The sequence below is a fragment of the Panthera uncia genome, chromosome A2 (assembly GCF_023721935.1).
Source record: "Panthera uncia isolate 11264 chromosome A2, Puncia_PCG_1.0, whole genome shotgun sequence".
NCBI lineage: Eukaryota > Metazoa > Chordata > Mammalia > Carnivora > Felidae > Panthera > Panthera uncia.
The window spans coordinates 151,853,319-151,867,452 of record NC_064816.1 but is presented as its reverse complement, the minus strand read 5'-3'; the positions used below and the strand labels follow the sequence as shown (position 1 = coordinate 151,867,452).

General features: G+C 38.8%; 1 protein-coding gene across 1 annotated transcript; it reads right to left on the bottom strand.

Moving 5' to 3' along the window:
* Positions 1–1,227: 1,227 nt before the first annotated feature.
* LOC125930247 (olfactory receptor-like protein OLF3) lies at positions 1,228–2,157 on the bottom strand. Its single transcript, XM_049642017.1, has one exon. It carries the CDS (start codon positions 2,155–2,157, stop codon positions 1,228–1,230), a length of 930 nt encoding a protein of 309 aa, XP_049497974.1.
* Positions 2,158–14,134: the final 11,977 nt, after the last annotated feature.

Genomic DNA, 14,134 nt, shown 5'->3' with positions numbered 1-14,134 from the left:
GTTAAAGGTATTTGACAAAGCCTTATTATATCCTTCTAGATAAAATGATTAAAATATGCTTGAATAATTTATTTTAAAGTAGATTTAAAAGCATACACAAAATGTGCTCGATAAAGGTTTTCAATGTGGAAATAGGTTCACAGTGATATCTAGTTAAAATGTACCACTTGGTAATTCTTTTTATAACTGTTTCTGTTTATAACATCTATGAAACAGAAAGTAAACTCCTAGAATACCTTTGAGAATCAAGATTCAAAATATTCTTGGTGAGTTGGTGTGACATGTGAAAATCAATAATAACAATTAGCAGAGCTAAATATACATATCATCAGTTTAGTTTTTAAAAAATAAGAGTTCCATGGGTATGGAGATTTTGTAAACAGTTTATAGGAAACAGGTCTTGGGAATTAGTTAAATAAAAAACTACAGCTATGAATAATTTTGGAAATAATAGTGATGTTTGGGAAAGTGATGTCACTGAATTGTACCCTTAAAATGGTTACATTGGTAAATTTTATGTTTTATATATATTTTGCTACAATTAGAAACCAAAACTGTAGTGAAGCCACAGATATTTGGCATATTACAAGCAGATTTGATTCTTGAAAAGCAGATGAGAGCCAACATACTGGTGTGAACAAATATTGTGTCGTATATTATTTATTTCAGAATATCATATCACACTCTATATTAAGGCACAAATTAAGTGTTGAAAGTTCTAAAACTGACATCATTTGAGAAAGGGTTAAAGAAACCATTTGTAATTATCCTGGGGCAAATAAGGCTGTTCTACAAATAAATGGAGTCTTGTCATGTAGAAAGAACAGACATCCTCCATTTTGTTCCACAGGTAAAACAGATTTCATAGATGGCATTCGTCTCTTTATTCATTCCATGCCAGGTCTGTTGGATGGAGCTGCAGATCATTTCTTTATACATTAATATACTAATAAAATAAAAAATGGGAAGATGAAGTCTAAATACCACTGGATACCTGAGAGAAGACAATCTAAGGAGAGGCCCTCTCGTGGATCACTGACATGTGAATTATCTGGCATTGGCCTATATAAGGAAATTCATTACTCAGGTAGAAGGATGCTTTCTCCAAATGCAAGGGCATATTAGTCAACTTTAGTTTAAGTATGGGAGTCCTGTCTACCTCAGCTGATCTCCTTTTTGGTTTTGATGATAGATAACAAGAAATGCTTATAATCTTTACTCTTTATCTCAGAATCTCTCTAGAACCTTTTGGAGAGCAGCCATAACTTCCTTATTCCTCAAGCTGTAGATCATGGGGTTCAGCATAGGTGCCACCAGAGCATAGAATAGAGCAACCATCTTCTCCTCTTCCTCTGAGGAGGCTGACCGTGGCCCCAGGTAGGTGAAAATGGTAGCCCCAAAGCACATACAAACCACAGTGAGGTGGGAGGCACACGTCCCAAAGGCTTTGCTACGTCCCTGAGCAGAACGAATATTCAGAATGGCAGCAACTATACGAACGTAGGAGAACAGAACCAAGAAACAGGGAAGCATGATCACCAGAAATCCTGAGATGGCCACCATGACCTTGTTGAAGGAGACGTCCACACAGGCTAGCCGTAGCACTGCTAAGGTCTCACAGGCAAAGTGATTAATAACACTGTGACACAGGGGAAGCCGGAAGGTAATGATTGTCTCCATCAGTGAATTGGTGAAACCAACCACCAAGCAGCCAGCAGCCAGCCCCAGACACAGCTGTCCATGCATGATGACTGTGTAGTGTAGTGGGTGGCACACAGCCATATAGCGGTCATAGGCCATGGCTCCCAGCAGGAAGAACTCAGACCCACCCAGGGCCAGGGAGATGTAGAGCTGGAGCACACAGCTGTAGAATGGGATGGACTTCCAGGCTGAGAGCAGGTGGGCCAGCATTTGTGGGGCAATACTGTTTGAATAACAAAGGTCCACAAAGGATAAAACACTAAGGAAGAAGTACATGGGGTTATGAAGCCTGCTGTCCAGTCTGATCAGAAGAAGAATGAGAACATTTCCCACCAGAGTCACCAAGTACATGGTCAGGACCAGGACAAAGAGGAAGACTTGCATCTTCCAATCACTGGACAACCCGAGCAGAATGAACTCCCTCACCCATGTCTGGGTTTTATTTTCCTGGCCCATGAGTTTCTGAGGACCAAACTCTAAAGATGTTGAAAAAACAAATTATGAAAATTCAGGATTGGAAAGTGGCTTTTAGACCATATGGAGAGCTTACCCATCTGAACTTAAGTTCTTCTAGAACATCTCAGCCAAATCGTCATCCACACTCTGCTTGAACACATCCATATGAGGAGCACAATGGGATCCAGCTGTGCAGCTGGAAATCAAGGAGAAAAGAAGTTACATTCTTGGAATTCAATTTATTGGAATGTAATTTCTCCTCCCAAACATCTGCTCTTAAATGGGGGAAGGAAATTAATGAAGTGTTTAGACTTAAAATCCTATTCCATTTAGTAGGTATTATAGAGAATTCATGTCTTTTTGGTGAGAAATTTTTTGGTTCATATGAAAGATATTTTTCTGAATTCTGATTGATGTCCAGTCCCACTTAACTTCCTTTTGTTTATTGGGTTTCCTCTCTAGATATGTCAGACACATCCTACTTACCCCTCCTCAGGGGAATGTATCCATGAAACCCTGGATGTTGTAAATAATATTCTTATATTTTCATTAACAAATTATTTTGAACTTATTTGCTTGACCTTGCCCTTTTGAGATTGTCAAGTGGAAGGTCTCCTCTCCACCTACCTCACACCAGTGACTGCGATGGGTGAGATCAACCCAAGATGGACAACTTTAAAAATCAGGTGTTGTTAGGGGCACTTGGGTGACTCAGTCGGTTGAGATTCTGACTTTGGCTCAGGTCATGATCTCGCAGTTTGTGAGTTTTATCCCTGCAATGGGCTCTGGGCTGACAGCTCAGAGCCTGGAACCTGCTTCGGAATCTGTGTCTCCATCTCCCTCTCTGCCCCTCCCCTGCTTGTGCGTGCGTGCGCTCTCTCTCTCTCTTTCAAAAATAAATAAATGTTAAAAATTAAAAAATCAAAAAAGTCAGGTGTTGTTGGGGCACCTGGATGGCTAAGTTGGTTAAGCATCCAACTCTTGATTTCAGCTCAGGTCATGATCTCATGGTTCATGGGTTTAAGCCCCGTGTAGGAGTCTGTGCTAACAACATAGAATCTGCTTGGATGCTCTCTCTTCCCCCACCCCCTCTCATTTCAAAATAAATAAATAATCAGTTGTTTCATGAAAAGAAAGTATATATAGTTGCTAAAATTCATCTCCCATGCCCCTCAAGTGGAATTTAATAACTTGTTTCATGATATGAGTTTGTTACTCAACAATGATGTTTTCTCAAGGAAGGAACAGCTCATTGATTTCTCAATACACCATTGATGAGTCCTTACCCATGAAGATAGAAGGATAAAAAATCAGGTGTTAATTATAGAACATGAGGACATAGGCAGTAATTTTTTGACCCAAAACCAAAATTTCTTTTGTTTCTTTTCTTTTGCTCACTTACAAAAAGAAAGTAGTGATCCATATCTAAAGTATACAGATGGAAGTCTGAAGTCTTAGAGACCATCCTGTGACAGTACACGAAGGATCCACATGAAATATTATTACCCCAATGGCTCCTTTGCTATTCATGCTATAACTATAGATAGCAGACTCCAACTGAATTTATCAAAAACTTCCATTTTCAGCTTAAAAACTTAGAATAATTATTAGAGATCATAACACTTATAACACAGGTGGCTGGGAGACTTAAGATTAAGGTTCATTGCCATGAAGATAGCAACATTCAGACTGTTAGTCCTAAAATATACAGGATTAAGTATTGTTCTGAATAAGACCAGAAATGCCAAGGGATTTCTTAAAAACCGAGCTTTCAGAAATAGAGTGTTAAAAAGAAATCAGAGGAAATGATCAAACAATGTGAGAAATCCATTCAAGGCTTTGCCCTGGAAGCTTCCAGTCACTCACGCCAGAATTAACTGGAACAAGATACTTAGCTACAAGACTGGCAAAGAAATTCACAACGTAGGAGCGCCTGGGTGGCTCAGTTGCTTAAACGTCAGACTTCAGCTCAGGTCATGATCTCATAGTTCGTGGGTTCGAGCCCTGTGTCAGGCTCTGGGCTGACAGCTCAGAGCCTGGAGCCTGTTTCAAATTCTGTATCTCCCTCTGTCTCTGACCCTCCCTTGTTCATGCTCTGTCTCTCTCTGTCTCAAAAATAAATAAAAAGTAAAAAAAAAAAAAAAAAAAGAAAGAAAGAAATTCACAATGTAAGTAAAGCTCCTCACTGTGTAACAAAATAAGGGATTAAAAATCTTCATGACAAATAAGTAGGTCATAATCAAGAATGATATTTTTCCAGAATGTTTAAAATTCACAGGTTGTTCAGCCTCATGGCTAAAAACCAATAGCATAGGCTTAATTTTTTTTGTGTTCCTTTGTTTGTAATTTCTGTTGCACCACACCTATTTGTACATTAGCTTCTTTTCATTTTGCCATATTTTACATTGAGTTAAAAACTACTGTCATTATACTGGTTAGAAAATGTCCTAGTCATGAAAGCCCTGATCAAAGTACGGACTGGTATGTTTACAATACTTTCCTATCCTTACGTAAATGTATTTTTAGCACTCCAATGCTTTTTAGAGATTCACCAATAGCTAAAGAGAACACACTTCACACAGCTCTCTCTCTGACATCTGAAAATCTGCAGTTTTAGAAGAGAATTATACCTCCCTCTCTCTTTCTACACATCTGTATATATATTTATACATTTTAAGAATTGCTGAAAATGTAAATGAAGAAAGTAATAGTTATTTCATGCTTGCTGCTTTGTGTTAGGATTTCACAAAATAAACCAAACAACTGTATAAATCACAATAAAACCTGAAACATACCAAAGTGTGATGGCTTGTTTCCAAGATGTATTTCTATTGTAACGTGTCCTTTAAAGCAACACCAGTGACTTGAACCGCATTGTATGTTAGACTGATTCCAGATCACCTTTCTTCAGTCCTGTCTTCCCAGGGCTCAGAGGTAACCCTGACACAGCCACTCTTCTAGGTACATCAGAGGTGTGCACATGCATGCAGGCTGCGTGAACGTGAAGGGGCCGGGTAATGCTAGATTCACGTATGTTGTCTGCACTCCTATAACCAGGACTTGAATGTGTGTGTTTTTTTTTTAAATCAAACAATTACAGGGGCACCTGGGTGGCTCAGTCGGTTAAGCATCCGGCTTCAGCTCAGGTCATGATCTCACGTGTTTGTGAGTTTGAGCCCCACGTCAGGCTCCGTGCTGACAGCTTGGAGCCCGGAACCTGCTTCGGATTCTGTGTCTCCCTCTCTCTCTGCCCCTCCCCTGCTCATGTTCTGTCTCTCTCTCTGTCAAAAATAAATAAACATTAAAAAAATTTTTTTTTAATTTTTTTTTAAATCAAACAATTACAAAACTAGTAGCGTTTTCCTGCCTATCTCCAAACACACCCAAAATGAGGTCATTTGTCATTAAAGCCATGTTATGCTTGCTCAGTAATGTCGTCAGGCAAGCACATTTCTGAGTGATACATAATTTGTATAAATGATTTTGCTTTTTTTTTTTTAGTAAAATATATTTGATATATTTAAGAAGTGATGTGTTAGGACACCTGAATGGTTCAGTCAGTTGAGTCTCCAACTTTGGCTCAGGTCATGATCTCGCGGTTGGTGGGTTCGATCCCCGTGTTGGTCTCTCTGCCCTCAGCTGCTCTCAGCGCAGGGCCCACTTCAGATCCTCTGTTTCCCTCTCTCCTTGCCCCTCCCCCATTCTCTCTCTCTCTCTCTCAACAATAAACATTTTTTAATTAAAAACTGAAAATAAAAAGCGATATGTAAAAGTAAATCTTATTGTAAAATTATTTCAGATAACTTACCTAAGTCAATTGCCCTGTGAATCATTAAGTTTTACAAAATCTTCTCAATCTTATCTATTCTTTTGGTGGCAGATGCTGGGAAAAAAACAAGCTCTTGAAACACTCCTGCTCATCTAGAGTGCAAAACTTCACTGGCTGGGAAGACTGTTAAGAGAAGAATTAAAAACCATAACTGCACTTGTGTCTGTATCAAGTTGATCTGAACTATTTATTTATTTCTTACTCTATACCAAATTAGACTAAATACTCTACATATCTAATAAGTAATATAACACAATACAACATAATACAATACAATATATAATAATCATCACAATAATACTCTGAATTTTGGCCCATTATTGGCAGGTGGCAAAGGAGGCGAAGTGACTAGCCAGAGGAGGGGTCCGCAGGTAAACGGGATTACCTGATAACTCGGGGTACATCCCTTGTGCTCCTGTGCACAGCATGACCCCATGTGCAGTGCAGTGATAGATCCTGTTGAAAGGCTGTGGATTCACCTAACATAAAAATCAGGAGACATATCAAGAGGACTCAGTTCCTTCTGCCTTTAATCCCACCACCTCAGAGTCATGGCAGAGCTGAGGAGGGGCCTGGCACTTACCCGTGATGTTGCAGTCTGTCCTCCAGGTCACGGCCACAACAGGACAAGGAGGAACAAAGCACATCTCCCTCATTTACAAACTCTCTTGTAGTACATGATTAGCCAGCCTCTTTCACAAACTCGGAAAGATGATCAAGCTTCTACTTTGTGTCTGATGTGGTGATGAGTGCAAGAGGGGGTCCATGGCAGGGAGTCATTTCTTTCTCCCTTAAGAAAAAATGAAGGGCTATGATTACGGACACTAATGGAAACAAAAACAATCTAATATCAGAAATGGATAAAGGTATGTGCTAACTGTTTAAAGTCAGCTTGCAAACAAAGATTAAACCTAAGTACAGTTTTGTTCAACCAAAAGACTATCCCTAACAAGGAAAAGATGAATCCCAACAAAGGATCCTGGGCTGCGGGCATGAGTCTGGTCTCAGTGGGGAGATTTGTCCCTTCTGATCTGCCTCCCACAGGGAACTTGGACTCGATTATCTGTAGTGGTGAGTACTTATGAGTACTGCCAACACATCCCCCCTCTGCTTGAGTAAATAGTTCCTATCACACTAACAAAAGAGTGGGCTACATTTCCAGGCCACGCGATAATCACATCAAAGGCAGAGGTAAAATCTTGAGTGGCCAGCAGTGTAGTTAAACCCAAATCATTACACAGGCGGAGAAGAGATCCAGTTCTTTCCAGTCTGAGGGACACTTTCCAGAGCGCCCCCCTGGGGGTGCCACACACAAACATACTCACTCATGCTCCAGCTGTTCACAAAGTTCTTTCATACCTACTTAGTTGTACACTCACAACATAAAACCACAACTCTGGGAGGTACTGATACTGAATTGTGCACTATAAAATGGTTAATTTTATGTGATATGAATTATACCCTAATTTAAAAATCTTCATTAAATGTCTTTCTTTAAAAAAAAAATCAAAACCAGCCCAAACTTAAATAAACAAGTAGTAAATAGATAAGTATTTAACAGCAAAACTTACACAAAGTTAAACAGAAGAAGAGAAGAAGATATTGAGATGTAAGTAAGAATAAGTAAATGGGCAAAGTCATCGATAAGCTCTCAATGGAAAGAAGCAAAAAGTCAGAGAGAGAATTAATGGTCGGAAAGGAAAAATGAAACCAGAAAGGAAGACAAAGAAAAAAGAAGAGTACGTTGAAGAAGCCAAGGAAATAGAAATGAAACCAAATGAGGAAGAAATGGAAACAATGAAAATGGGAGAAAAGATTTATAGATGCCATTTTCTCGACATTTAATCAATGTACACATTGCTAAAGCTATCCAATATTTTATATACCACAGCTTCTTATATTTTATTTATTTTGGTATTCAATCCCAGAGTGTTACTTTTAGTCTTTTATTATTTATTATCGCAGCCCTTCTTTGCAGTGAAATTTTCTAGACTTTGGCTCTATCATGGTAGAAATCCTGCTCAAAATAGATTTACCTGGGAAATTGATGAATTCCCAGAGAATATTAACAGTGAGATCTTTCAGGACAACCCTCCCACCACACACACACACACAAATCTTCAGGACGAATTTTTCCCCAGTTACATTACTGAAAAACCCTAAATTTCCCACCAAAAAATAGCAGACTCAAAAACGCTTGGCTAAGGAACATGTATTTGGCATTACTGAAAGCCAAATTACACAGGCTTAATTTCGATTCTATGGCCACTTTACCATAATCTGTTTTGTAAAGAGAAGCAAATACTTTACCAGAGTCATCTCTGCATTGCCACAGCACACTGGAGATGCTCAGAAACCCAGATCCCTTTCCTCTGGGCTTTAAAAATAGTTGCGAAAGGAGAGGGGTATGGGACAAAGAAAAGAAGGTGAAGTAAAGTCATAGAGAGCAGACAGGACAAGGGGGGTGGCACAGATCTGAACAGGAGAAGTTAGGACTCCTGGGTTGGGCTGCCTCCTGCACGCCGCCCCCCCATTCCCTCTCCTCTGCTCAGCTCCGACCTATCTAGCCCTGCTCCACTGTGACATTGTTTTCTCTTCCCTGACCCAGAGTACTTAGAGAATGAGCTTGAAGCTGCAAGCAGGCATGGGGAGTAGCCCACACAAGTGGAACAGCTGTATTTATCATTTACCAACAATGGCTCTGCCTCTTTGGAGCATTTTCATGCAGCTTGAACATTTGATTTGAATTTTGAAAGACCCCTTCCACTGGAATGAAGCTTTATGGAAAAGCATATGTTCCCCTAAAATCCTAGCACAGCAGTTTTCATATCTGTAAAATAAAGAGAATGGCATAAACTGCGCCCTTCCTGGGGGGACATACACATAGTTATCTAGCAATAAAGAAAATAATGAAAATGCTTTATTAATAAGCAAATGGAAACACACTTGAAAATGTAAACTTGAAAATGACTGTTTTAACAACAAGCATCAGCTAAGCAGCCTATTCAGCGCGTGAGTGTGGACAGTGGGTCCCAGCAAAGCTTTGTTAGGTTCCTGACCAGCCCGAGATGGGCATATACGAGAAGCATTTCAGACAAGGATGTTACCCTAAAGACTTGTTCCCCAAATAGAAATTCTGTTTGGAGAGGAAACAGCTAGCCTGTGAGGGAGTCCTCTTTCTCCTGACATCAGTGAAGAAAAGGACCATTGGCGTAGCCGGGCCTCTGGGCCCTGTTTCCAGGAGTCAGCGGGTAAAAAGCAGAGATGAACACCAATGCCAGTTTATTAGCAGGCTCAGGCCACCACAGGTCGGGAACCCTTAAATCGCTTGAAACTCCTGGCTTCCTAATTTGGACAGCCAGAACACATTTTCTTGGGACAAATCTCCAGGAGAAGACAACTATGTCAAGCCACCGTGCTGTCAGGCTTGAAGAACACAGGAGGGGGCTACAGATTACAGGAACTTGCTTTCAGAATTCATGTTGCTAAATAAGTGTTAAAAAGACACTTGCAAACTCACCTTTGGAGAGTGGAGGAGGTCATCCTGAGCCTTGGAAAAATGGCAGGGCTGGGCAAGTTGCGACATTTGAAGCAAGTGCAGTTCGAACAGATAACTTTCTCTAACTTTAGTGACGAAATCTCAAGGGGCCAATTATGCTTTGTTCATTAAATTTCCTGTCTTTTCCCTCCCCCTCTGTCTGGTCACTTCTGCACCAAACACCCTAACCCGCATTTCAACTTTGCCAATCAAAGTTTTGCTTCCTTGTCCCCGGTGCGTAGAAAGGAGCTCTCCAAACTTTAATTTCTCAAGGGGATGGGATGCATCTGGGTTTTCACTGACACCACCCTTGCATGGTGGAAATTTTTTACTCCACTTGATAAGCATGAAGAGGTGATTACATCTCAAATTCCTTGTTCCAGTTCACCCATCTCCACATTCCTTTGAGCAATAGCTCCCAACCAGGCAACCCAGGGGTCAGTGGGATGCCTTGTACTTCATTGTCTGATCTAAGCATGGGCAGAGAGACTTCTTTCTGTACGCCAGGTCCTAAGGAGATGCTAAGACGGGGCTGCTCCTTAGGTCTGGAATTCTACATCCTGTAACCTTCTGAAAATGTACACCTTTTCCTTTAAAAAAGATAATCTTTGCTACCCTGGTTTGTACTTGGAGATTTTCAGCATTCAGAATCCTCAGTAAAAGTCCAGCCATCCTGTGTGGAAAAACTCCAGTGAGGATGTTAAGCTCTTGTGTAGTGAAACCTGTAGAAGCCCTGAGTATTCCCTTCTCCGAGAGTGAGAGAGAGCTCTGCTCATGGGCCTTGTGTCTGTGACAGTGACCAGGCTGCTGTCAGCCTCTGCTCGGCTACCTGGCATTGCTCTAGGAACGGGCACGTGATTCATTCTCCCCAACTTACTCTGGGAGCTCTGACAATAGCATCTTCGCCCAGCCAGTGGTCTCAGACCCACTTCCTAAGCACAATAACCTGCCTGCAGGTGCTCTGTGAGTGCTGGAGCTGGAAGGGCAAGTGAGCTCTGGACCTTAAAAAGATAAGAGCAGAGGGGGGAAAAGTTGCTCTCTAGCTTCCAAAATGTTGCTGACGTTTCTCTTAAAAGACTTTTTTTCTTATTTATTGTCCTCTTTGCAGATTTATTATCTTGTGTCCTAGGCTTTTACCATTATTTAGTACATTTTTAGGAGGAAGCAAATATAAACTCATTTGTCAAATGCACTTAACTTCCTCGCTTTTAGATATTTGGAGTTAATTTTTCATGGCATATAATAGGAAATATGATATTTCTTTGTCCTGCCAGTGGAGCCATTTGTCCCAACATCATTTATTTAGTGATACGTATTTTCCTATATTAATTTCACATTATACATTTATGATATGTTAAATTCCTATATGCAAAAGTTTCTTTGGGGATTGTATTTTGATTCATGCCTGTTTCTACACCAATACCACGGTTTTAATTGTACTTACTTTTATAATCTGCTTTGATGGATACTAAGGCAGGTACTCCCTTACTTTATTACACTTCTTTCTCAAAAACTTAATAAAAATGAAATGTCTTCAATCCACAGCACACATTATACCTAATGGAGAATCTATATATACTTTCCTTTGGGTCAGGAACCAGAAGGATACCTGCTATCATAGCTTCTGTTTAACCCAACATTAGAGGCCCTGGACTATGATATGAGTAAAGAAATAGATTAAGATGTACGAAGATTATAAGGAAAATTATCACTATTTACAAATGACATTATATACCTAGAAAAAAAATTTTCAACAATGAAATTTAAGAAGAACTACCTACAAGACCACGTTACAGAAATCAATAGCATTTCTGTACTCTAGCAATAACCAATGAGAGAAAAAAGAAAACACCATTTATAATGGCAACATAAGTTATAAAGTATTTAGGAATTTCTCATCAGAGAGTATACATGATTTGTACGGAGCACTTTGCCAAAACTTTCAGTCCTTATAATATTCGTCATCTACTTTTCCTATTTTATTTTTCTCTATAGCAATTGACACCTATAGTATACTATATATTAATTGTTTCTTATATGTATTATTTATTTTCCTTAAGTAGAATGTAATCTCCACGAAGACAGACACTTTTGTTTGTTTTCACTGTTGTACCCACCATACTTGGAAGAATGTCTGCCCTATAATACACATGTAACAAATATCTGTCAAGTGAATGTGGAGAAAATATTAAAACTTTAAATAGGACATTAACGATTATCAGAATAACTCCAAAGACATTTCATTCTTTGGATGAGACAACTTAATATTATAAAGATGTCAATGCTCCAAAATGAATCTACATATTCAGTGCAAACCTGATCAAAACTTTAAATGAGCTTTTTGGGGAACTTAATAAAATTACTCAAAAATTTATATGAAATACATTACTCTATAAATAGCTATTTGTAGATGGACTATAAATAAATACAAATATAAATATGCCAGCTATTTTGATTATATACTTAATAACTTTGAAAAAAGAAGATGTGTTTGCCCATCTTATTTGATAAGCTACACATGACCAATGAAGGCTTATTATAAACCAAGAAGACTTCTAAAAATAGAATAATAGAATTGTATAGTGAGAGTGCAAACAAATGAACAAAGAGAAAAGAATAGAGTTCAAAAACAGATCTGTACATAGTACATTAAAGTTACTGCAGATAGATGAGTAAAGAATAGACTGTTTGATAAATGGACCACAACATGGAAGAAAACCCACCAGATCCATATTTGACAACATATGGAGAAGAAAACATCAGATAAACTAAAGAAATAACCGTGAATGGTAAAAGTAGACAATTTAATTAAATAGGAAAATAGAATATTTTATGACCCTGTTGCAGGACTTTTTTTGGGGGGGGGAAACTTCCTAAGCATAAATCATAGAACAAAAATTGGCTGAATCAGCTTATATCAAAATAAAGTTTTTCTGTTCAACAAAGGACTGCATGAATGAAGTTAACAGAGAGATAACAGCTTGGAGACATGTAATTGCAATGACTGTAACAGGAAGGACCGTATTTATAATATACACACCGACAAGGAAATGGCAAAAGACCAAAAGAAAATGAATGCTCAGTGTACAGCAATAGAAACCCAAATGGTGGATAATATTATTCACTCAGAAAATATTCATCATGTGCCCACTAGGAGACAGACACTATTTGAGACACTTGGTACACATAAATGAACAAAACAAAGAATGCTGCTCTCAAGGGGCTTATGTTCTGGGAGTCGTGAAGGGGTAGGAGGTAGACATTAAAAATGAGTTAGTTGAGGGGTGTCTGAATGGCTCAGTTGGTAGAGCATCAGACTCTTGATCTCAGGGCCATAAGTTCAAGCCCCACATTGGGTGTGGAGCCTACTACTTTTAAAAAAATGAGTTAATTGCAAATATGTTGGAAAAAATAAGTAGGTAAGAGGGAGCAGGTGTAGGGGGCATGGAGAAAATTTGCATATTAAATGGGGCAGTGATGATAGTTGAATGAAGAATTAGAGGGGATGAGGAAGTGGCCATGAGGAAAAAGCATTCTAGGTACAGTATAGTTGAAAACAGGCCTGTGTCCATTGTAAAGATTTTAGGAATTCTGAGTAATTATAGGTTGAAAAGAGGAATGGCATCATTTCACTTTTGTTTCAGAGGGATCGCTCTGAGTGCTGGGATATAGGAATAGAAACAGAGAAATATGCTGTAGACTATTGTAGTAATGCAAGTGGGAGATGATGGTGACTCACGCCAGGATACAGGAGTAGAGATGATAAGTGATTGTATTCTATATATATTTTGAATGTAGAGACAACAGGATATTCTTGCAGATTTGAATCAGATATGAGAAAAAGAGAGTGGTCTAACCACTGCAATGATGGAGTTATCATGAACCTCTTAGGTAGGGAAGGCATGGATAGAACAGAATGGGGTGTAGATGGAAATCAAGAGTCCATGTATGAAGACATAGTCATATGGATTACTTATCAGAGTAATGAAAAATAAAATAATTTTAGATCTTTCAGGCTAGAAAAATTCAAAACATGCAGGCTGTGGATAGAGAGGGATCCTCAGGCACTGAAGTAGGAGTAGAGACTTATAAAGCCATTCTGGTGAGCATTATCTATAACCTAGCATGTTGTTTCTTGAGAATATTCCTCAAATAAATTCTCACACAGCTCTTTAAGTGTGCGTTATTACGATGTTTATCAGAGGGCCATATGTGATGGTGGGAAGTTGGGTGCCATAACAGAGTGTTAGCTAGAATATGGATTACTATGGATCACTATGAACCGTTAGAAGTAATAGACTAGCCATATGTATGGATCTTAAAAATATAGTGGTGAGTGAAAACAACTACAACACAACATGAGTAGTTACAAATACAATGCATTCTTAACAATTACATAAATATGCTCTCAAACATAATTACATACATTAAACATATTAGAAGAGTTGTCCACACAAGGAAGAAATAAAAATGAGATAAAAGATAATTAATTTTTAAGTTTTTAATTCAGCAAAGTTATCACACAGCATTATATTAGTTACATGTGTACAATAGAGTGATTCAACAGTTCCATACGTCATCACTAGTGCTCATCATGATGAGTGTACCCT